General features: G+C 42.1%; 1 protein-coding gene across 1 annotated transcript in view; it reads left to right on the forward strand.

Annotated features, from left to right (window-relative positions):
• The window catches only part of gpc5a (glypican 5a), a 131892-nt gene that overhangs the window by 78626 nt on the left and 27058 nt on the right, over positions 1-26208 (forward strand). Inside the window, exon 7 of the mRNA XM_012840616.3 lies at positions 17140-17302. Coding sequence (XP_012696070.2) covers positions 17140-17302 — 163 coding nt within the window. The remainder of the gene's footprint in view (positions 1-17139; positions 17303-26208) is intronic.

Genomic DNA, 26208 nt, shown 5'->3' on the forward strand with positions numbered 1-26208 from the left:
TATTACAAGCTCACTTCAATAAAATAGGTCCTTTTGTAAGTGATATGTTCAGACTGATAAGCGACTGTACGTCTTTTAAAAGTTACACATTTAAAAGGTGTCATGATAGTGTTGTAGTGAGTGAGTGGGTGGTTTGGGTGGCGGGGGGGGGTGAGGGTAGTCAAATGGTGAACAAAAAATTGATTTGAACTTCAAATTCAAACAGGTGGTCTAGCTGATATAGTGGGTTTCATTTATATGCAAATCAAAAGGGTGACCAATCAATTATTCTCATTTGAATAAAGACTCCAGTAGCTTCCATTCTTTCTCTGAAGCCATCGATTGGACTGCTAATCCCTGTCCGAGCTCCTCTCACGCCTGTCCACTGGGTAGAAAGTGGCAGGGGAGGCTCCCCTATAATTGCCCTCAATCGCAGACCAGAACAGACGGAAATAAAAGAGTGGGATGAATCTCCACCATCTCGATTTTTAAGAAAAATAAAAAGGGTTGAAAAAAGACGAAATCTTCCCAAATTTCATCAAAGGTTTTTCCGACAATTTCAAACCATGAATTATTTGTCGACTGTTCATCCCTCTCTCCCCCTCTCCGCTCCCCAGATCAAATGAAGAAGAGACGTCTGCGGAGAGGTCCGTGGGCCTGTTTTCAATTTCTCTGTTGTTTTTTTTTTTTCTCTCCCCACTGTGCACGGCCATGCGCGTCCCGATCGAAATTACATGCAATCAGTCTTTGCCTATAGGTTGAATTATTTACAGTGCATTGACGTGCAGTTGGGGCGCCTGTTTGGTTTGTGAATTATTGATATCCCTCAACATTTTCTGGAGCAAAGTATTACACTGAAAACATGTCCTGCTTTTAAATAGTTGCGACTACTTTTTTCTTGAAAACAAAAAACAAACAAACAAATAAAACCCCACAAGATTAATTCTAGCCAATTATACAGTCTCAAACATGCAGGCTAGTTCCTTTCAAATCCACAACGCATGACAACCCATGGTTTGTGCTACTCCTTGGCACAATATTGTTAGATGTATGTAATATCCATAGCAACGATGCATGAGAACAAGCAGGAGACACCTGAGGGAAGAAAGCCAACAAAAAGAATTACATACAACTCCACTATAACTGTAAGTACAGGTGTGGTTCAAAATACCAATTCATGGCTGGAAACCCACATTACTGATTGAGCAAAGGTCCACAAATTGACGTGCTGTTTCTCAGTAGCAAGAACATTCTTGTGGGGGATGGTGTTGATTTAATCCTAACTGGGACATTATATGGGCTAGCTCTATAATAGAGTATGATAGACTATTATAGAATCAAGCTCATCAACTCGTTGATAATTAACTTTGAATGCATATGGAGGGCGAACACAAAACTGAACCCGTATGCAAAGTTAGGCAAATGTACAGTATAGCAATACTAGCTAATTGTGTGTTAGAATGGCATCATAGTCATAGTTCAAAGTACTACTTTGATCATCAAGCCTGAACCAGTAGCAGAAAGGACATGGTCAGGGATGGCATCAGCTCTGTGGGATACACTCCTGGTTCAGTGAAGCACTATGTTATCTTCTGTTCCTTGAGAAACACGGGATGTTTTGTGTGAATATTCTTCATTAGATGTGCAGATGAAATGCTTTTGATTGAGCGGATTGAGCTAAAAAGCCTAAATATCCTATTCTAAATATCAGGGAGGTGGAGGAAGACCGCCCAGTGCACCAGTCTAGTAAAGTGTCTTTAGTTTCATTTTTACCTCAACAACATATGTAGTATGTGGAAAGAATCTCTTGAAAAAAGAACTAAACTCAACAGTTCAGCTTAGAGAGGAGTACTTACCACCAATGTAAAGTGAGAGAACTTATTGGTGTGGCTTAGAGACCTCTACCTGCAGCGGAGGTCAGAGTTCAGTTCAGGGTCTCTCATCTGGATCCATTCAATGACTGCTACGAGACACTCGCAGGTGAAGACATCTCTCAGGGTTACCAATAAATTAGGCTTCGGGATTGCCCGAGACCTCATTACACGTTTCTGCCTCAGAATAGTCTAGGGACTGCCAAAGGTCGCCTCTCCACATGGTAGCCATGGAGACCAAGTGGTGATGTCATTTACATTCTATTCTTCGTCCAGCTGATGACTCGCCCCTTTTATAGACATGTTTCTGGATAAGATGAGTGGAGATTGGGCTTGTCTGGCCCTGAGGTTTTAAAGGTTAACCTCACTGCTGGTCACTGTCAAGCCAATGGATCATGATAGTGGTCTTGTGCCTCCTAGATGCCACAGAGAGTAAGCCAACTACAATGCTGTCTTGACATTGCAGGGGTGGGGGGAGTGTTGCTTAAAAGGGTATGGAGAGAGTCTTGAGTATCTGTGTGATGGACAGATAAAGTGAGTGAGAGAGGGAGGGCCGCCATGAAAGACTTCGAGAATGAAAAAGAGGTCAAAAGGGGGGAGAGATACGACAGAAAAGTACGCAGAAAATCAGAGCAAACTAGAAAATCTAAAGAGAAGAAATTGAGAAAAAAATTATGGAAGAAAGGATAGAGACTAGGAGAGAGAGAAAGAGAAAGAGAGACAGAAAGAGGACACCTGGTGACTGCCAGTGTCACAGCTGTCGCTGGCAGGGGGAAGGAAAGCGATCTCTCTCTGGGTCCGGGGACCATTCATTCCAGTCCCCGATCAATTTGATTGAATTTCATCGAGTGAGCACAGAACTGCCAGTAACTCTGCATTGGCAGAGTGGCTGGGTGATCAGGGTGGCAGATGCAGAGTGCCCACGGGCTCTGCCCGGACTTCTGCCAGGGACGCCGTGCCTGATGACAGGACATTGGCCGGAGCTAATAAAATAAATGTGCAATAAAGAGCCTCGGAGGTGGAGATAACTAGGTATGTTTGGAGCACAAATAGAGATTGAGTGAGTGCTCGTGATTGTGCTCGTTTGTGTCAGTTTGTGTGTGTTTGTGTACGTGCAAGGACTCGCACGCAGGGAGAGAGAGGGACACAGGATAGGCAAAGGAAGCATAACAAAAATAAATCAACCGCAGATCTAGAGACATGTCTCCATGAAAGTGCCTACACACTTGCTTCTTCCAACCCACTCGTTCTTTCTGTCTCCCTTTCTGTCTCTCTGTTTTACACACACACACAGACACACACACACACACACACACACACACACAGACACACACACACACACACACACACACACACACACAAAGACACACACACACAAAGACACACACACACAAAGACACACACACACACAAAGACACACACACAGACAGACAGACAGACAGACAGACAGACAGACAGACACACACACACACACACACACACACACACACACACACACACACACATACAGACAAGCACTTATGCCCACACTCAGGGAGTGCACAGATAAATCCATGTGATATTGTCAAGCCAGGCCAGCAGAAAGCCTTTCCCGCCCCTGAATGCTGTCCCAGTGTTGGCGCACAGCTCACGGGCGTTTGCTCATCAAGGTGACACTCGCTGTCAATATGACCTTTTTTCCTCCGGAGACCGCAACGCCGATGATGAGACTCAGCAAGTCCGGGCTGTAAATGAGGCCTGGACAGCTGTGCCCCGTCCATCAATGTCACATGACCTTGTCTTAACCACACAGAAAGTCCACCATCGAAAATCCAGTACACACCTAAAGCATGTGATCTATGTGTTTTGTTTGTGCTTTTTCCCCCCCTCCATTTCTTCCTTAATGCTACACCAGTTAAGGCTAAAATAGGGGAGTGTTTTCTTGTTGTTTTGTTGATTTCTTGTTGTTAAATTTAAGAGAGCTTGCTGCATTCCATAAATCCCCCAAAAATCCCTAGAAGAATAGACTGACTTCCTGGCTATTTTAGGTGTTGGTTTTGGTTGAACAGATGATCCAACTGAATTCTCATATAAAGCAAATGAATAATCAAACTAAACTTCAGAATGTCAGGTCTAAGGCAGCATTTCAAGAAACCCGTCTTTCTTTCTTTCTTTCTTTCTTTCTTTCTTTCTTTCTTATGATGGCCTTTCATAATGTCATCATAACTGAGGATTATGCAGAATTGAAAATAGCCTGCAGTAGGGCTTGATAATAAAGTATTTCTCATTTGGTTGATATCACAAAGTCACATAACCTTTCTCAACATAATAGGTTTGAAAAGCAACAGTTTCAAAGGCCGACATTAATACGGTTCTTGAGTGAATCAGTAGCTTTTGAGTTGTGCTGAACTGTATCATTTCAGTAGTGACATTAAAACATCCAACATCTGGATTAATGGTTTGTAAAAATCTGTTCCAGTTTCATTGAATAGGTCATTTCAGATCTATGTTGTAAGCACTGCAGGGTGTAAGCACTACTGTACTGTACACTATATAACCTCAGGCGTAGTTTTACAACGTCACCTCCCAACGTTTATTATTCATTATGCATGTGCAGTGAATTGTATCATTAATAATAAAAAAAGTGATTATGCTGGATAAGACAAATATGGCATGTAGTGTGTAGTTACTCATCTCACATAGCAGACAAGCTAAAGGGCAGAAGCCCTGACTGCTGAGGTGTCTGTTTTTTTTTGGGGGGGGGGGGGGGGCATCGTTCCCCTTTCCGTGAGACTCGTAGAGCCTGAGCAATGTTCCTCTTGTGTTTTCCCCATCAGTGCGTGGTGGATTCTGTGTTTCTTGAAGTTGTATAAACAGCATATGTGGGTGTTTATTTAAGGCCCGAGACACCCAGGCTCATGACAGACTAATTTACAGAGGGGGGAAAAACCGTATCGGGACACACACACACACACACACACACACACACACACACACACACACACACACACACACACAGAGAAAGAGAGAGAGAGAGAGAGAGAGCGAAAGCGTGATAAATGGGCTTTGTATTTGGACGTAGCTCTGAACGGGTGTCCGCTCAGCTCCCCAGTCGAGGCACTGCTCTGTGTCTGTGCCTTTCTCTGGGAGGAAGGTTGTGGCAAGGGCGAGGAAGAGGAGCGACAAGGTTGCTCTAGCTCCGATTACTGAAGACATGTTTTATGCAGCAGTAGTTTACCAGTGCAGAGGTTCTGTTGCACCAGAGCGGACTACTTCCAAATAAAACTACTACTTTTTTTTTTTTGCCTTATTTTTTTAATGATTTTAAATAGTCTGTACATTTAAAGAAAGTACTTTGAGATCTTGTTTGTGTGGAATTAAAAACCGTTTGATAATACATGTCTAGACAGTGATAAGATTATCGTTAAGAAAAAGCAAACATCAAAGCCGTCTTTGCCTAGCTGCTAATGTACCTTTCTTTTCTTGTTATCCAATTTATCTTCTCAAGATACCGAAGGCATTAGAGTCTCTCTCTCTCTCTCTCTCTCCCCCTCTCTCTCTCACACTCTATCTTCCTCTCTCTCTCCCCCCCCTCTCTCTCTCACACTCTCTCTTCCTCTCTCACTCTCTCTCTCTTTCTCTTACTCTCTCTCTCTGTGCGAATGGACTGAGCGAGTGGGCAAAGCCAAGCGTTGTGAGTGATTGTGGAGCAGTGGCCTCCATTCTAGTACGAGTGTTCTATCTTTTCTAACTTTTCTATCTTTAAATTAAATGTTTAATTAGGGCTTCAACATATGTTTTGCTTGGTTTAGTGAAATTAGCACATAGCGCAGTTGAAGTAGTTTATCAGGATGTCTACTTCCAGCATTGTGCTGGGAGTAAGGCTGTCCCAGGTATGGGGAGTTTCGAACAACTTACGCAGTAACATGCGATTAAAATCACATCGACTGCCAGCGTGGAAGATTTTAGTTTGGTTGTACGAGAAATTATAGGGCGTGATAATATTTAGTTAGCGGCCTGCATGAATAACGCGATTGTTCTGATTTTGAGAACCATTGACATGGCAAACGATAGTTGAAAGAGGAATAGTGATTAAAGGTGTTTTCACCTCAACCTCATTCATTAAAGATGAGGTTTTGGTACAAACTCTATGGTAAATTAGTATTGTCGATCAAAAATATTCCAATTGCTAGTAAATCTCTAAAACATCTTTTAAAACATGTAATGTCTTTTAGGCAATTTGGGGTTTATAAAGTATAACAAAGATGAATTGGATCTGACCCTGAATATAAATGTTGTTAACTTTAACTATGTTGTTTATGCAACAACAAACGTCATGAAATGTTTTGGTGGTGGTGAAACGGGTCACCTCATGCTTGTCCCAAAAAACGTGGGAAATCAGACAAAGCTATTGGACAGAGTGAAAGTACTGGTAGGCCCAATGGTAATGCAGGGGAGGAATAGTCTGCATTCTATGTTAGCCGAAAAAACAAGGTTGAACAAATATCTAGTGAAGACATTGTATTTGTTTTCTCAATTTTAGTGAGATAGCGTAGTTGAATTGATTCATAAGGCAATGAAACTCATTTCACTGAGGGCTCTCTGAATTAATCTCTGGTTAGTCCAGCCATTGTCTTTTCAGAGCAGACTGGGTTGCGGCATTCGAGACAGATGGATTTCAAAAATATTTTCATGCCTGGGCTGTGCGCACACGATAAGACAACCTCAGCTCACGGCTCATTTAGATCATTGGCTAATAAACCGCCCATTAACGGCCGGCCTGTCGTCACAATGGCCCAAGCGAGTTATCTAGAAAGGCACAAAATGTCAGCCGGTCGGTCACATGCTCTATGACATCAATCTGATTTGATTTGGAGCGACTGCATAAAACCACGGATCCTCAAGAAGATCAAACGTCCCATTGCTTGTTTTTCAAGTCTGGGTGAATACGCCAGTGCACTGCTCCATGGTGCCTCCTAAACGAGGTTGAACACGTCTTTAAATAGGGCTGTGAAGTGTTTTAAAATGCCATCTCAGTTTATTTGTTTACCAATTGGCTTTAATGGTGTTATTCCTCTCCAGTTGCCATATATAATTTGGGTAGATGACAGTAAATCAGGAGCCATAATCTTCTTTTTTTTCTCATGCAGTGTTGGCAGTTGTGCCTTGGCACTCCCAGTGACAGTAATCTCATTTTTGTTTATTTGAGAAGCCTCGTATGCTGAGAAGAGGCTATTTTCTACATCTGATTCCAAAATGCAATGGTGCAGTAATGGATTTCAACTAAGGGATATTGTCTTGAATTTCCTTTATTTACTTTCAGTGTTTACCAAAAGGATATTTTGACAGTTGTGAGGAGACCAAACACAAAAAATATGCAGCTAGTTTTGTTTTGTCATTTTCTTTGACATTTCATTTTCTTTATTTGCCCTCTTGGCTTTCCATGCGTATGGAAGCAAATTTCTATTATGCTTGCAAAATAAATAAGCAAAAGCTTTACGCTGTCAGTGACACAGCTGTTGCTCTCATTGTCTTAACAGGCCATAGCAGAAACCTCTTAGACATGCTAAGTTGCCCAGGACGGCAATCCTTTTCCCGAGCTGTCAAGAGCCCCCCCCCACCCCACCACCACCCTGCCTTTGTCAAACTCTCTAGACCACCCTTCTCCTTCCCAGCACACTCTCTCTTTCTCTCTCTCTCTGTTTGTCTTTCTTTCTCTATTTCTCGCAATATCTCTCTATCTCTCTCTCTGTCTCTCCATTTACATACTTGAAGTATTCGAGGTCATGACTTTTCATCCAGTCTCCCATGAGGAACTGTTACTTCCTGCACAAATCAATCTAATCCTGCCGGCCTCTGGATTTGGCGCTCCCGACCCCTGAGGAAACTGGGAGATAAGCAGCAGAAATGCATGGGGCTTGGCTTGGATAATTACCAAAAAAAGAGTACATGCTGATTCCTGGAGATACAGCAAACACCACCACCACCGACCACCACCACCACCACACACACACACACACACACACACACACACACACACACACACACACACACACACACACACACACACACACATTACACCCACATACAGATACATCTTATATCTCCAGCTGTCAACACATTTGTCATAGATGGAGCTTGACTCGATGAAAAAGGGGAGATTTACACGGCAATTATTGATTTAGGTGAAAGGACAGATTTCCACACACAAAGGCTGATGCTAAAAAGATGATGTATAACTGAATCCCACCGCTGACTTCAAAGAGGAAATAGAGAAGTAGAGAAGAGCTAAAATATCTGATCAAGAACCATTCTATGAGTCCAGTCACCCTTTCTCAGGCCTGTCGATCATTACATTTGTACTAACATACCTTGAACTGTTCTGCGACAAGGCTTTGATAACCTGTCTACCTGTATGAATCCAGCACAAGATTTATAGTAGATCTCGTGTCACACCTATAAGAGCTGTTTGCACATTTGGTGATGCTTTTCAAACTGTGGATGTGCTAAGTTCGAAACGCTTGTCCCTTTGTTTGTCTTTTTCCAGCAAGGTCCTTAAACTCCTCTGTAAATAAGTTCCAGTTGAATACATCATCTTAGCGTCAGCCTTTGTGTGCGGAGTCCGTCCTTTCACCATATCTTCTGTTTTGGATTTGACGCACCAGGCAAAACATCAGACCTCTGTGTACCCTAGGCGCAGATGCCACCCTCAGTCTCATTATTGATTAAGTAAATACATGTTCATGGGCAATAGCAGATAGATTGTTGTACAGATTGATCGATTTGTGTAACAAGTCATTCATTTTGAATTAATTTCCTTTGTTATTCTATAATTTCATCCTCTTCCAATGGCAGTGCCGAAGAGGTTTTATCAAGGCAAAGTGCATGAAAGCTCACGAAGGCTCACAGACTCTATATGTTCTATATGTTCTCTTTCTCCCTACCACCACCACTACCACTTATGCGTGTATTACACTTATTATCAATCAGTGAACTGTATTTGTACGGACCACACAGAACATGTAAATGAACAGCAGTGGAGAGAATTAAATAAACTGTTTTAAAGTTGTCCGCAAAGTGAGACCAGAATCGCCACCCTTTTGGAACATTCATAATTGAGTGTCAAATCATGAAGAAATCCATAGGGGGAAGGATTTCTAAACGAACTAGCCCCTGCGGTAATATAATTTATCTCTCAGCCCCTCTTCTAATATAAATGTTTGCAGTCCGTCATGCCGCTAACCTCAATATACAGTGCTGCGGGATCACTTAAACATCGCTCGAGCGGTGGGTAATTGGGTCCAGTCAGGGATGTGAAATACTCTTACTATATCATTCTCACAATCTCCATACATGCACAAGGCCTGGCATCCCATGGTCCTTTTGTAGTTCCTTGGGCTCCTCTTAATGGGGTTATTGATCATTCTGACATGGTCGACATTTCTGTAAACCAGCGGAGGGGCCACCCCATTTGAAAGTGTGCTGCGTCAGAGCCTGAATGCATTTAGATGACTTCATTTCGTTTCCAGCACAAGAGGCTCTTCTTTTAAAGATAGCCATCACCCATACACAACTTTGGCCTTTAAAGGACACCATTTTTCCCTAGACACATGCTTTAAACAAAAGAGAAAGGAAGGAAGATAACCATCTGCTATCTCATGCTAAAGCTTTCATGTTGAATTTTAGCAGTCTTGAAATGGAAAGCTTTCTTTTAACACTGAATTACTGAAAATCAAAGGAAGTACTCCAAGGAATCAATGCTTGTTCTTCAGTAATACCTGCCCATTTAAGACATACTTTCCCTTGTGCTGTGAATATTAGCATAAATTAGCATATGCGACAGCTAGCCACTTCTACATCTTTAGCATTTAGAGACGTTTGCAGAAGCTTCTGAGGTGCACTGTGTAGTATTTGTTGTTGTTACATAATTTCATATGGATCTGTACATCTAAGACTTGGCTAACTCTGGTGGCTTTGATGTCAAATGTGCTGGTTGTAAATGCATGTTTGCAAACTCTTCTTAGCCCTGACTTTTTTGTTAATGAAAATACCTTTTTAGGGCAACCTACCTCTGCAGTGTTTTCCGCATACCTCTGCGGTCTTTCCGATTCATTTGGTCCTAAGTCTCAGAGCTTGCACTCAAACTCTGATGTAAAGGAGTCATTCTCTCGTGAATTACATAATTAGCAAAGTTGCTTTTTGTTTCAGCCGCACAAAAGACATTCAGAGGAACATCTATCTCTCTGTAAAGGCTGATGAAAATTCCACAGTATACTGTCAAAGCCCTGTTGATTAATGCACTACAATCATCCCAGTTCTCTGAGCTCTCTCATTCTCTCTTTCTCCCTCTCTGAGGCAATCATATTTGATGAGGTTATTTGCATTGCTGAGAACTGTCATATGGTAGAATTGAGATTGTACGACTGAAGTAGACACTGCTTGCCTCCCATAGTTTGAGATTTTCCAGCCACATAATTTGTATTTTAAGTAAGTCTTAAAATACAATACCTTTAGCTATACATAATGCTTTCATATCCAGCTCTATAAACTACAGCTGAAGCACAGCAGATTGTGGTCCATCTTTAAGAAAGCTGTCATAAATAAGCAGGTGATTAAAAAGAGTGACATTGTATAGATCGGGTTGTGATATTTCTCTAAGCCCTAACTTCTGTGAGTAAATCTTGTCCCACCTCAACATGTCGGAGCACTTCATGTACCTGCCAACAGAATAATAATCGCAGGTTTGACAAAGCCTTATTTCATTTACAGGACGGAGGCTAATAGCATTGTCACATAGAGCAATAAATCATGGCTCGTGGCTGCTCAGTAGCAATCAGCTGAAGTCAAATAAAATCTCATTTGTTTTCCCCCTCAAGTGTAAAGAAAGATTAGGCCCCTGATTGACATTTGTAAGGTCAAGTTACACTCGTATTTACCTCTGGCTTGAGAAGAAAGGATGTCAGAGATCGCTTTGGCAAAATGTCGGCTCATAGGCATATTTTGCATTCAGTGTTGATGTGCAAGCCACATTAGTTAATATGAGGCTCCGTATTTTTGGCAGTTATTCATAACAGCCTCAGATCACATTAAATAATTTTTTATTGGATTGCATTGTTATCCTTCTCCTGTTAAAATGGGGTTACAGGTAGCACAGAGCAGCGGGATGATAAGTAAACAGAGCCGTCAATGGACGTTATGGGGAGCCGTGTTAATCTCAGTCTGTAGTTTTCTAATTATCAGGCACGATGTCTTTGACTACGGCTTTTTGGAAACCGGCTTCCTAGCTTATGCAACCTCTTAATTGCTGTGTGTGAAACGCTGATAGGAGACTGAGCCGTGTTTTCATCAGTGTACATTGTTTTAACACTAGACACCCCACAGTAATTAGTCTTGTCAGCCCGTAAATTTGGATAGCTGTTGGCGTAAAAAGAGGAAATGTTGTGGGAATGAATGCAAAACAGCGCTCGACTGGGCCTCGCTTTTTCTTCTGTTTGTTTCTGCAGCTGTGAGTCTTTCTTCTAACTGTTACCACGGGACTGAATAGCGCGCATACATCCATCTTCGTTTTTCTGCAAGAATTGAGAGCGATAAGTGGGAGCTCTCATGTCCATCCATTAAACTCAATTATAAATCTAAGCGTGTGACAAATAAACATCTTTGCTGGCAAAAACATGAACTTGAGAGAAAAGAAATGGAATCTTTTTCCCCAGCTCTTCCGAGGCCTGTAGGAATGTATTCGTCAAAGGCCATGTTTTGCGGAGAGTGAGAAAGCAGGGGGTGGGCTTTTTTGCTTCCAGAAAAAAAAAAGAGGCCTCCCCGGCATTGGCCAAGAAAAACATGTGTGATTGAGGAGCAGTGTGGCGGTCATCAGTTAAAGGACGGTTATCTAACCTCTTGCTCTCAAGAACAAGATTGCCTTAGTGACTCGACTCGACTTAGTGATTTTTCTCAACTGACAACCGCAGTGTTTGACATTTGTCTGTTATTCCGGAAAAAATTGGGGGCAAAGTTTTGACAGCATGTGTTCAACTAAGTGAGACTGAGTGCTTTGCAAATGCAAAGTAAAATGTAGTTACACAACCGGTAATTATTGCATGCTTACTTTAACAAGATTAGCATTTCTTTAGCTCCTTATTGACTACTCTATCACACTGTGTGAGACTGGACAGACATCCTGAATGTGCTTAGTCAGTGCTTTCTCCCACAGTGTCCCTGACTTTTGCCCAGTTCGGTCATCTCTTTGCAAACTGTATAACTTTTGAAGGCCCAGAATGTCTTCCTCCATGGTCTCTTTTATTCTTGAGTGCAGGCTGTCTGAAAGGTAGACACAACACAGAACCAGATCTGCACTAAAAGGTCTGTTTTGAATAAGTGGCAGAGAAATCAATATTCTCTTGCATGTTATGGAACATATGGTCTGTGTCTCTTTTTCCTAGCTTTCTGAGTCCCGAAGATCAATCGGCCAACTGATCAGCTGATACCAATCACATTACAATGTGAAAATGAGAGAAAGAATACATGTTGTGTGTCAATGTTATGAAATCATTAAAAACTTCCTAAAAGTAGGCTTAATGTCAGAGCGTAGATAGGCAAGGATGGGATTATTTATATGCTATCGTGCATTTGATGCCATTTTTGCTACTGCGCTGTTATCTGGGCCAAACTTTGATCTCCTTTGCTGTTTGATGTTAGTTACATCGTGCTGATTGGCAAGGTCACTGCAGAGCGACAACTCTGGATTGAAATGAATGAGTCTCTGATTTTTGACAGTCGAGCCCTAACGGGAATATTTTGAAAACAGTCACTGAAATCAGTGAACATCTCACTTTATGTGCGTTCAGATTCTTGGGCGTGATCTGATTTAGCTTGGTGCAATTCCTTCTTCGAATGATAGTTTGCCAGGTAGAAGTGATTACTCTGTGTACTGTGTGTGTGTGTGTGTCTGTGTGTGTGTGTGTGTGTGTGTGTGTGTGTGTGTGTCTGTGTCTGTGTGTCTGTGTGTGTCTGTGTGAGAGAGATAGAGAGAGGGAGAAAAGAGGAAGAGAGAGAGAGAACTCCACATGTAATAAGTGTGTTGGAGGATCATTTTTAGTTTGTTTCTAATGCCAGAAAAATATTTCCCTTGCTTCCCCTGTCTTCTTGCTCTGATGAAAATTGTAAACGGCAGTTTGATTGATTTCTGTTTCTACAAGCGCCATTGTTTGCATCTCAAGAGAACATAGTTGCTGTGATATGACCTCTCAAGATTTGGCTAACACAATACTCTGGCCGCCGGTCTGCTTTTGTAAGACATACTGGAATGTGGAGAATGACCCTGCAAACTTGTGTTAAATTACTCCACTTAGATTGTAGAGATACTAAAGAATTTAGGGGCTAAAACGGTAGTTGACAAATGTTTTTTGTTTTTTATGCTGCATTTGTCTATTATCCACAGTAATTGCATTACTTGAACAATACAGTTAGTATGTACTATGTTAAAAACTGTAGGCCCCACAGTATGGACCCAATGCAACAAAAGCCAGTACACCTTTCATTATGTTTCAATGATTCAAATGTTTTAGTTTTTCAATACTTCGTATGTCCACCTATTTCTTTGATGACGGACTCTATCCTCTTCGGCATGGAAGGTACCAGTGTTGCACAAATTTCTGTTCTGCCATTTTTCAGAGAAATTTTTGAAGCTGCTCCTGAGGAGTGTATTGCTCTGCCTTTCTCCTTAAAATACTCCAAAGGTGCTCTATGGGATTCAAGTCAGGCGACACTTGGTCAAGCCAGGTCTTTTTTTTTCTTCTTTAGGAACTCTTGCGTGATTTTGGCAGTGCGCTTTTCTCTTCTGCCAAGCTTCTGGAGACTGGGAGTAATCTTGTCAGACAGTATTTTGGTAAATCCACAGGCATTCTTGGTGCCATCTCTAAATGTCATCTCCCCAACACCTTTTGCACTCATGTAGCCCCGTATCATCACATTCCCACTTCCGTGCTACCCTGTCGAGACTCTGACGTCACCGTGGTCCAGGTTACCCACTGTCATGTAAATCCTATAAAACTCATGGGATTTTAAAATCTCATGAAATTTGATTTGTGTCATAAAGTGTTTCCCCTATGCTTTCAACAATGGCAGACTGCCGCCACTGAATTAGAAGTAACGTTGCTGTACCGTTACTTACGTTAGCAAGCTAAACATATTAGGCTATAGTTTAATGCCACGTGTCTAATCCAGGAGGTATTAATGTTCAGGCTAATCTAATCTTGCGAGCTTGCACATTTATGTCACTGAAAAACCGGCTTCTTATAATGCACCTGCACCTTATATTGTTTTGTTGTTTACTCGAAAACATTGATGTATACAAATTATTCCAAGATGAGGCAGACGACCTGATGTCCAACTGTCAGTACAGTCTAAAACATTGATAATCGCTCCATATCAAAATCTGTAGTGGGGAAAATACAAACTATTACTGCAACGCAGACTGGCCGCTGTCTTTGTAAAGGGTCCAAATTCAAATCCATCCAATATGGCCCTCGCTGAGCGCATAACCGGCTTGCAGATAGACACTACCCATAGGTCCAAAATTAAGAAAGTTCTGGAGTTCATATGTTGTTTTATATCTATATTTTCTTTTTTCAATAATCACAGGTTTCCCGACTAGTGTGTTAGTGATCACAGGTGTTTTCACTTTTGTTGCATTGCGTTTCTACTTCAAGGTCTGTATTTTCAATATAGTCTTTCTAAAGTATTTGTTTTCGATTGTTTATAAGAGGAAATATTCTACTTGTCATTTTAGAAATAATGCAGTTGTTAAGAGATGAAACAAGTTTGAATCATTCGGCATTTAAGTGCAGATTATTGCAAGATATTGCACAGGGCTGGACTCACTTATGTTGTATACGGCTCCATATATTGCTTAATAACTTGCTAACATAACTTCACACATATTTAGACAGACCACATGCTGGGTGGATTGCTCATGTTTACATCATAGTGTCTGGTCAGTAATCCTGCTGTATGTGTCCTGCATAGTAATTTGTGAGGATGAAGCAGTTGGTAATAGCTTTCATGCCCAATGCTTCATTTTCCCCATTTATCCGGTCAGGCATTGCAGTGGCGTGTTAAAGCTGCAGAATATATATGTGAGTATATGCTCGTAACTTATGCCAAACCAGTCCAGCAGGAAAGAATAACCCTGGGCAGGCTGTCAGATTGAGAGAATCATGACAGGTGGAGACATGGGGTTCACATTCAGAGAGTAGCGTGGTCATTCTGCTGTTAAGAGCCACAGAATCTTTGCTAAAGATTACAAGTCTCAGGTTATCCAACAGGAAAAAATACGTAATTTTAAATAAATACATTTGTGAAATTTAAGGCATCTTTTCTGTCAAGTAAGTTCACAGTTTATCTAAATGTATGTATTTAAGTATTTCCCTTAAAATGAATCCCACAGGAGATTTATTTCAGTTGGGACTATGAACTGAACTGTGAACTGAACTGAACTGAAGCTGTATGGCATGAATTGAATCTGGAATCCAGTTCAGGCATAAATTCACATCTATCTACCTGGCTCCGTGGCCCAGTAAAGCTGTTTATTATTTTGAATAACCATTGCGGCAATTATGCAGAAAGAATGGAACAGGTTTATCTCTGTGCAGTAGCCGCCTTGCTTTAAGAGTGAAGAATGCCAGTGATACTTAGATTACATGCTTTGAAATCCTCAAGTCAATGTCACAGAGTCTAGCAAAGAGGAGCTATTAGAAGACTATTCTTATAGTGTTCTAGTCTTCTTCGAGTCTTATAGTCTTGTTATACGTAAACTTTGCTAGTACTAAGACAAGGAATGGATCGCACCTTAACATTAATTCTATCTGTGTGAGAAAGCTGACTTCTGACAATCAGTGGTGGTGAACGTAGATAGAGAAAAGCTTGCCTATTAAAAACTTGTAATCTTTAAGCAATCATGAAAAGAAAGCAGAAGATGCCAGCCAGATATGTGAACATAATGATGTGGTTGAAATGAAAGATCATAGAGCGCAATCGGTCTAAAATCGGTCTATTGAGTGTTCAGCTGGCAGTGTGAGTACTGAATAGGCGAACGTTCCACCATTCATTGCAATGGGAATAAAGAGTAACAATAACAAAAGAATCACAGGGAACCGTGCAACCATTTTTACAAGATCACTACATGGGATCAGGGACGTGACAGAGTTGGAGTGATGTCGATATCTCTAAAGCTCTGGGAGTAGATGCGTTGCCAATAAATAAATAAAAGAAAGAGCAATCACACTAATTAGTGGGCAGGAAATTAAGTAAAGCCATTTTAACCATGAAATTATAACTCACATCATTATAACGCACACTATGTGGGAGGAGGCAGGTTCTGCCACAGCTCACGATCCCCTGAGAGTTTCTTTTTTTATTGCCTGCTTATTTTTGTCTTTCCTTTATTTCTTTCCTGATTTCATTTTCTTTCTTTCTTTCTTTCTTTCTTTCTTTCTTTCTTCTTTCCTTTTTTTTATAAAAAAGTTCCATGAAAAAGTATCATGAAAAGCATGTTAAGCTCTAACGTGTGCAGACTTTAAACAACCTCCAAATGCCTGCTTAGTTCTGCAGTTTGTGTCTCTCAGCCACCCGTCCATCATGGCAGGAATAATCCATTAGCTCTGCCACTTAATCCACTAATATTGAACCACTACAGTAACTAATTACCGCGGACAATTACAACAGACCTATAAAGCCCTTACCTGTCTGATAAATACAAACAGCTTTCAGTGTCTGAGAGGTGGTCTTGCATCTCAATGAGGCAATTAAAGCAAGATATTATCGCAGCGTATGACTGAAGTTCACAAAGTTTGCCACTATTAACAAGCTGCTGTGGAACACTGTAATTAGTGTGGTTAAAGGATGTTGATATTGTTGCTATTATCATGTGAAAGCGGAATGACATGACTTTTTATTTATTTATTTGTTTTTGGAAAGAAATGAAGTATGATTATTTGCCTGGGTGCTTTTGTGAAGATTGTCACATACTTCTTTAATTATATTCAAGTGTAATTACATTTGCAGTACCGAAACACTTCACCTTCTTATCGCCAGTGGTTGCATTTAAAGTCAGTATTTGATGTATGACAGTCACAACCTTACACATCCAGAGTAGACTGTTGACATTTAAGGTTTAAATATGTATTTTCATATGTATAAATAAATAATGTATCTACTGTGAATATGATGTGTATGTAGCCATTGAGCATTCCTCATGGTGAGTGGTTGAGCCATTGAGCATTCCTCATGGTGATTGGTTGCTTCCATCCTTCTGCAGCTCCTACAAGGGAAGTCGATCCCAAAGTTTGGGACTCTGGACGAGATCGAGACAGGAAGTGGAGACCGAGAGGGCCGATACAGCGGTGACTGCGACGATGAGGATGGTTGCTGGGGCTCTGGGAATGGAGACGTCAAGAGGACAGTCCAGAGGGTCTCTAAATGTGAGTGCTCTCATTATGTCTGCTTGATCGACACACAAGGCTTTTAGGCTGGGGATAAATGGTTTCAATTGTCGACAGTTTTTGGGAGCAAATGTGTTATGTACTGGCCAGTGTGGAGCTAATCTTGTCCTTAATGTTGGGAAATTATTGCCGGCAAAAATACTGTTCTGTTTCACACTAAAGTCATTTTAAAATGGTAAACAATGCAGCATGTCACCCATACTAAGCACCTCTCCAGAGTGGAAATGGTAACTTAAAGAAAATGTTACGATACGTGGGTCTTTGAGACACCCACTATTCTGGAAACGCTTGAAGATTCACCTGACAGGTACCCTGTGCTGCTCCAGGGGGACGGTTCTAGTAGAGCTTCAGAGATCCTACTAAAGAACAAGGGGATTCACACAGATCCAGACAGCCTCGCTCACAGCAGTAGGTAGAATAGTGGGTAATCACTTGAAAGGATGCTGTCCTGTTCCCTCTGAAGTGCTTTTCCATTTGTCCATCAGTGACAACTAGAGATTAAAGGTTTTTTTTTTAGATTTTAGATTGAGCAGAAATTTGATTGTTTTGGTTATGTCCTTTGGAATAATCAAATTGCTGTGGAAAAAGCTATTGAGCATCTTTTGTTTTTAGTATAAATGCATGTGTCATCTTTTTTTAAAGAATGGTTACCAGGCAAATGTCCAGAAAGTTCTTTGCTGAACAAAGTATAAATACTTCTAGTCTAGAATGTCAAACAGTCTTCAGCTGTAGGGCACTGTATATAGGTCAACTTCCATGACATTAACCAAATCACTTCACCCAAATATATGCAACGATACAACAATATATGACAGTCACTCTAAAACAAGTTCCTGCTCTATCACAAACTGGGCGTTTGGGTTGGGGGGGGGGGGGGGGGGGGTTTGAGGGTGTGTTGTGCCAACTCAGACTTATGGATCCTACCGCCCACCCTCTCATCTGCGTCAGCGGATCCCTTCTTGCCCCTCGTCGCCCACGTCAGTGCCTGATTAATTGCCCTCCCTCCTCCTTCTGGTGGGGGCCATCAAGGGTCGTTAAGAAGCCCCTGTCATCTCACAATAACGTCCCCTATCCAGCCTGTCCCTTAATCTGACACCAGTCCCACGCAACTGTGTCTAAACGTCTGTGTGTGTGTGTGACACACGCACACGTCATGCCATATTTCACCGGACACTCTGGGACTCCCTCATCCATCACCCACCCAGCCAAGCTGCTCTCAGGCGCAGCGTCAAACACGGCATCCAGCAGGGCTAGGCCTCCTCTCTCCTCCTCCTCCTCCTCCTCTCACCTCCTCTCCCCTGCGATCATCTGCCGTTAGAGCCTTGCCTTTCACTCAGCAGGCTTCTACTCTGCAGCTGTCTTGCAGCCTACAGCCCTCCGAGCCCAGCTCACCTCACCTCAACACAGTCTTTTGAGGACAGAAAGTGGTGTGTTAGCCTGTACTTCCCCTGTGCAGTGCTCAAAACGGAGTGGAACAGGGCTTTGTAATATTAGATCAGATTAATGTCATTACCATTTCGGGGGGTGAAAAAAGAGAAGTGCACCGGTTTAAGCCGTCCCCAATGTGTATAATGCATATTGAAATTTCTTGATATTACCAGTGCATTTTCACTTTGGGGGTTTTGCCTGTTTTCTCCCAGTGGAAATAAGGATATTTATGGTTGGTCGAATGTAGAGGAGGAAGGAAAGAAAATACTAATTCCTGGTAAGATCGCTTTATATAAGTGCTCTGGGCACAAGAGCATCTGAGGAAAGGGAGTGCTTACAGTTCCCACACTGACATCACTCTTTTCCCCCCGCTAAGTTAACTTTAAATGCGATTTCAAGATTAGGGAAAGTTGCAGATCAACAGACTGGCCTTCTTTTTCCCTTCTCCCTGAATCAAATCACATTTTTTTTACTCACTTGCAGCAGAGTTTGTTAAGCTGCCTTGTGTTTTAATCACTAAGGGAAATTATGATGGACAGAAAGAACAGTCTGAAATCCCTTAATCTACTCCGCTATCCTTCAGCTCCCAGAGGCTCGACAAAGCATGGAACTCACAGTGATATTTAAGGATTATTTTTCCTTTTAATTTACGCACTATGCTCCATCTTTCTATTTTAATACATGATTCAAAGTGTACTGAGGAGATAAATATGAAAAATGCACTTCCTGTCATTTAATGTCAGACTATTGAATGACTATTTTCCCAAAGCACGTTCATCACATCAGTCCACCGGAACAGGAAGGATGTTATTGCTCGTTTGCATATACAAATATGTGAGGACAACATGTTGATGCCAGTCGCGAGCAAATATTTGTCCTCGTGTATTGTGCTGAGACAGTCGGTTTTGTTATGTGTGTTTGACAAACCGTCAATCTCGTTTTGAACAATCATCACACATTGAAAGTCAAACCATACCCCCACCCCCAGACACCGCCCCCAACAACCCCACATGGGCAACAGCAGCACTGCCCGTCTCGCACATGCCAAGGATGACATCCAAATGTCAACAGCGAGCTGTCACTCTCGGGGGCAAAAGTGTCATCCGTCGCCACCAGCTGCTCCCTAGTCTGCTAACTCCTTTAAGGCAAGATATCTGTCTGCATGAAAACCCCACAGCCCAAGAGGCACAGCATATTACCATCATATCACATTGCCTAGGACCAGAAACAAAAACAAAACAAAATTATAGTGTACAAAACTGAAACTGATGTACAAAACTAAAAAGCAGGTGGCAGGTGTATGTCTTCTGTTTGATATTCACGCAATTAAAAAATCCCAAAGTATTGAAAGTATGCAGTGTTGGCGAAGTCTCCGCGAGCCTCTCTGAGATATGCCACCTGGCCCTGGCGTTGCTGGCCAGTAATGGCAGCTACTGTTTATGCCGCCCGCATGGAAAACAAAAGGCGTCAGGGAGGCGTATCGGCGGCAGCGCCAGGAAACAAAGGCTCGGCATCAATTACCTGCAAGGAGACACAAAGAGCGAACGAGTGAACGAACGAGAGAGTGAGAGAGGAAGTGCATAAGGGTCCTTTTGGTGTGCCTGTTATTAATTAATAGCCTGTCTCCAGAGGAGATTACATGATATGATTCCCTGGGTCTTCATCACAGTTCTGGCGGCTAATGAAGGCTGAAGGTGAGCCTTTCGACGTGCTGAGATCTAATGATCCAAGGTATTGTTATAGATACCCGTAATGGAGCCAGTGGGGGTATCAAGATGCTGGGAGCTGATTATATATGCACAAATCCAATGTATCAGGCCTCTGTAAAACATTAAAATGCACACCTCTGTGAGCTATTAAAGATCAGCTTGCACAGGATTGTGACTGTACTGCTAAAAAAGATGTTTTTGCTCTGGAAATGACCAGATGAAAGTAACATATCTTGGTGCCCCATTGATCCCATGAAACTTATCTGGTTTTGCAGATGATGCTCTGGCTGTTGTGTGGACTGGGTGTCTTTACGGGCACCATGGTTACTGCTGGTCAGTGTTGAAATGAGAGCTACAAAAAGTAACGTGTTGGCATAAAGCAAGCACAGGCTGATTACTGTGCAGCTCATTAAGGGGAACGTGCCCAGACACCTCTACTTCTCTAGCCATTAAGGTGATGTCCTTTTGAGTAGCCCACCAAGACGTCTGAGGCTGAGAAAGTAAGGGAGCCTCCATGCAAATACGCTGTCTCCTCTCTCTCTCTGTCTCTCTCTCTCTCACACACACACACACACACACATACACACACACACACACACACACACACACACACACAATACACAACTGGAATTAACTGATAGTCACAGCTGTTTGGTGAGAGCTCTCATTTTTTTTGTAAGATGACTTGTTTTTCTGGGCGATGTTGGTAATAAAACGACAGACAAAGAGAAGAGCCACTGTGCATGTTTAGTTGATGTCCGGGGTACGACACCAGCTGTGTGGAAATTAGGTGGCGTGTCAAACAATGATGGGAATGAACGATAATCATCGGCATCAGAGACCGGGCCTGAGTAACTCAGTCGGATCAGGAGACGAGGGCCCAGTCAGTCTCAGTGGACCGGCGAATCACTTCTAAATGCAAACGCGACGCCAAATGAGCGCCGCCGAATGAGAGTCGGATGAGCCTGCGCCGTGCTTATGCATCATTGAAGAGCTGTTTGCTGCCTCTTTAATGGCCGCTGTAATATCTGTTCCACGATTATCAGGGGCCATCACTGTCATCATTACACTTTGTTATCACCCTTAACGTCACCTCCTTAAAAGGCGCTCTCCCCTCTCTCAACCTCTGCCAGCGAGGCAAAGATGGCGATCAGGGGGTGGGGGCAATTACAGAGCATTAATTGTAATATCAAAGTTAATGCTGGGCTTGTTTGAAAATAAAGCCATGAGCGGTTTGCCTCGCTGTTGAGAACCTCGAAGGGGAGGTGGCAGAGGTCTCACCCTATTAGCGTGTGTTAGACCGTGTCACTTGTCCTCCTCAGGGCAATGTCACGTGTGGCAGCTGTTCTCCACCCAATTAAAACCCTCCGCTTTTTGAACACCGCTGCTATGAGACCCCTGTCGAGTCTAATGTGGTGTACTGAGTGTTGCCCCCGAAGCACATCCACTGTATTTATGTTTTTTTTTTTTTTAATACCTCACAGGAAGTCATGACCTCTCCAAACGGTGCCTCGAGTCCAGTGGGAAGTCATTTCAATTTAGCGCCACCTGAGTGTGTCAGCTCATTCAGTCAGCTGTTTAACATTGATGATCAAGTATACTCAAGAGATTCTGCATTTTATTTTATTCCTGCTTTGAATGTGCCTCATTGTGCAGTAGTTATTATGGTTGTCGAAAGGCTTGTTTCTGCTAGTTATGACCCCCTAGAGGTAGAGATCAGGGTCCCTTGTTCAATACCTCCTCAGCGTCTAAGGATTTTCTTAATGCTACGCGGATTCACCCACGTTCTGTCATTTTTCACTTGTTTGAACACCACTCAGAATTTGCTATGTAAACCCCAAAGAAGCCCCATACAAGAGTATGACTATGGATTTGATATGTTCTGCTTTATGGTGCTTTTTCAAAGATATCAGCAGAACAAGGCAAACCCACTTACTCAGACATCTGGCGAGACACACTTGACAAGTGGCAAATGATCACTATTTCTATGACAGGATCAAACATTTTCTATTTCCTGTTCTCATCTGGTATCAACTTAAGAGTAGCAACACAAGTCTGAATTTGATGGATTTGGATTGGTTTGAGCAAATCTCCGGAAATAGCGTATAGTTTATTTTTAAACGTATTCAAAAGTCAAGGTAAAGTTCCCAATTACAGAAACTATTTGTGAGGCAGTTGCCCCAAGAGAGGGATAAACAGCATGATTTATTCATGGAGGAGCAACATGGGGCCATCCAAAGTTTGGATTTCTTCTGCTTCTTGACATATTACTTTACAACAAATTGCTCCTGCCAAGAAAATTGTAAATAAAAGAATAGCTTCTGTTTGTTTCATCTCTCCATCCAATCTTTTCATATTTGTATTTCTAATAATATATCAAATGTCTAAAATAAGCAGTCATTATTAAATCATGGGTCATGTGCTATTCCCTTATACATTCACACCCTGTACGTCGACCTGTGTCTGCTTATCTGACTGACCTTATCACATTGACATGGATTGGGTAGAATGATACGTAAATGTCAAATTCTTCAAAACATAATCACACATTAATGCTCTCTGGCTTAATTTGTGGTCAGAGCAAAAAAAATGACATGCTCCAATGTATGTTTGCGTATGTTGACGAACACTAAAATGTCCACTTCCAAGTGTCATGGGTAATCAGTGCAATCAAACAAAATGCACAAATATATTTTGAAAAACTGGTTGCCATGAACTTCATGTTTCAGTGTTTAAATGTTTATGATGGGATATTTACATCCGGTGAGGAGGTTATGTTTTCACCCGTGTCCGTTCGTTTGTTGTTTGGTTGGTTGGTTGGTTTGTTTGTTAGCAGGATTACGCAACAACTACGGCATCTGCCCTTGGCAGAGGTATGCACTCTACTGAGTGTCATTCTTGTTACTCATGTAGTCAATCTGAAAATCCCATTCGTTATTAATATTCCCCAATATCAACATTTGTTGCAGTTCAGTTTTTGTCCTTCAGCAGATGTATATTAAATGGAAAAAAACAACAACACACAAATAATGTAATTATTTAATAATTTAATTTCAAGAAGGTTTAATTTTGATCCTTTTGAAACAAACTGCTACCCCTAATTGTGAAATCACCCATGTGGTTCATGTTGCCTGGGAGATATCCCTTGACTATTCCACATAGTACCAGGGGGAAATAATGTTCTAGAATTTAATCATTGTCATGGATACTGCAGGAACTGTAACTGATGTTTTTATCTTTCTGATTATGGTGCAGAGTTGCCATAGAGATGATATGGTCTGATCATAGACTGCACTGCAGGTGCACCCTTGATTGGGGCCTCTTAATGAAAAAAAAAAAAGAGATATGCATTCGAGTGTGAAATCAAACTAATGAACTGTTACTGATATGAAGCAAGAAAAGAGTGAGAAGTGGTCTGGGTCGCTGTCCTCAGTCACCTTTCTATCAGGAAGACGCTGCATTAGAAGACTAAGCTGCGCGTACAGTTACAGTCCGTAAGTCTCTCGCTTTTTTTTTCTTCTTCTTCCAGTCGATAATGGCATTTCCAAATCCCTCTCCTCTGTGCAATGAATACAGCGTGTGCCTGAGTGCTTAGCTCTGGATTACCCAGCACAACAGCAGTTTGAAGTAGCTTGTAATTCCTATCGGTGTCCAAAAGTTAATAAAATGTTCTGGTTGTCACCAAAATAAATGCTGAAATTGTTGAAATCTTGTACCTAGTTTTCTGTGCAGCAAAACAAAAACAGGTTTTTAACATCCTTTGACAGATTCGGATGTGTTTTTCAGTCTTTTCTTGAAAACACAGAGGAGTGCTTGAATTGTCATCAAGCCTCCCTGAGGTTCTTTCTTTATACTAATTTGTTGATTACTGACTTTCATGCGAATTTCTTCAAAACATAAAAACCATTAAGAGATGACACAGAATTTCCTGTGACACCCCTCTAAACATACACCGTTCGCTGACTCCTTCAAAGAGAAGTCCTCCCACACCTTGCTCATCATCTGTGCACCCTGCAGAGAAAATCTGCTTCCATTTTGAAGGGCATTTCATTTTTGTAACAACAGTTCCTCAAAACTGGAGTGTGCAAGACTAGAGGGTGTTAAAAATGTCAAACGTCAGTATCACAGCACACAGTACAAGCATCGCAGGGTCAGACTCCGACCCCCCACCCCCACCCAACCCAACACACCCCCCACCCGAACAACTAGGTGCCACATGCAGGAGAGGCAGGAGAGTCATTAAGAGGGATGAATCGAAACGGGAGGCAGTACGTCTGTGCATTACCGTCAGCATGTTGAACAATACCACACGTGTTGCTCTACTAATGTGACCCTCCCACCACCCCATTCCCATAACTGACTTAATGAGTTGCAGCTTGCATACAGCAGGACGCCTCACTGCGGTGACGGACCATGAAAAGGGCAAGCACACATCACGCGCACATCCTTCTGCGTGGCACTCCTGTAATCGGCTCGATGACATCCGTACCACAGACCGTTGCCAGTGCCAGGTGGCGGCTCGAGCCAGAACCTAAAGCTCTATTACTGCCAAGCTGTGGAGCGGCTGCTTTATTTGTTATCCGAGTTAGTTATTCAGTGGCGTTATAATTTGTTCCGCGTCTGCGTTAAATAGCTGCAGAGCCTTAAATGAAGGCTTGTAAATGAATACATCCTTGAAGAGTGGTCAGCCTTTATATTTATATATAACTGTCAGGACTTTCAGGCCAGCAAGTTAATATTTTGCCCTTATCTGTGTTTGTCCTTGAATGTGCATCGGTACTGAACTGAAGGATTCTCTCTCTATCTCTCTCTCTCTCTCTCGCTCTCTCATCTCTCTCTCACTCTCTCTCTCTCGCTCTCCACTTCCCTCTACTTCTCTTCCTTTCTCTCTATCTACCCTCTCTTTCCCTCTGTTTCTCTTTCTCTTTGTCTTCTTTCACTGCATTCACAGTCCATTCTCTCTGTCTCACTGGGCATAACACACTCCACTCTACAACAGTGCAAAAAGGGTTTGGCTCAGCGAGCAACAGCATCCTCAGACAAGGCAAAGGAAAGCCAAATCACCCTGGGGAGCTAGGGACCCCAGTCACCTTCAGCACAAATAAACAGATTCATAATAACACACGCAGCCGACAGTTTAGCAGGGCTAAACAAATTGCCACTGCGGTTGTCGGTTTTATTACCATTACGTTTTCTTTCTTCTTTTTTTCTTTTCTGGTCATGGCTTGTGGTTCGTCGCAAAACAAGCTTAGTAAATAGCTTTTAGTGTTTTGGTGTTGTATTTTGGTGTTCTTATTCCAGTTATTCAACCTTGGTCAAAACAGATATGGAGCTTCTTCCTCATCTGACGGGGTGAAAAATCACTCGATCATTACAGTGGGATCCCCTCCCTCTTAGATATGACAGACTGTGCCTGAATGCGGCTGAAGCAGCAGGGATAAGGCAAGCTTTAGCGAGAGGCTTACATAACCAACGCATTTTGTCTACCATCCGCCATGCTCCGTGGATACTGGCATACCCATAAGCCTCCACTGCTCATTGCTGTCTTTTTTGTATTCATGCCCCAGTATTCATAAATATCATCATACCGCCTCCCCCTTTGTGGCATTTGTATTTGTGAAGGGTTTAGCGTGCTAATTGGTTTTAAGTCACAGTCATTGTTTGTCACGGCCTAATCCTTACAGGGTGGAACACTCTCTGTCTAGTGTGGCTGGAATGTTGATTTGCTTCTGTTTTAGGGCCGTCCGT

The sequence above is a fragment of the Clupea harengus genome, chromosome 21 (genome assembly GCF_900700415.2).
Source record: "Clupea harengus chromosome 21, Ch_v2.0.2, whole genome shotgun sequence".
Lineage (NCBI taxonomy): Eukaryota > Metazoa > Chordata > Actinopteri > Clupeiformes > Clupeidae > Clupea > Clupea harengus.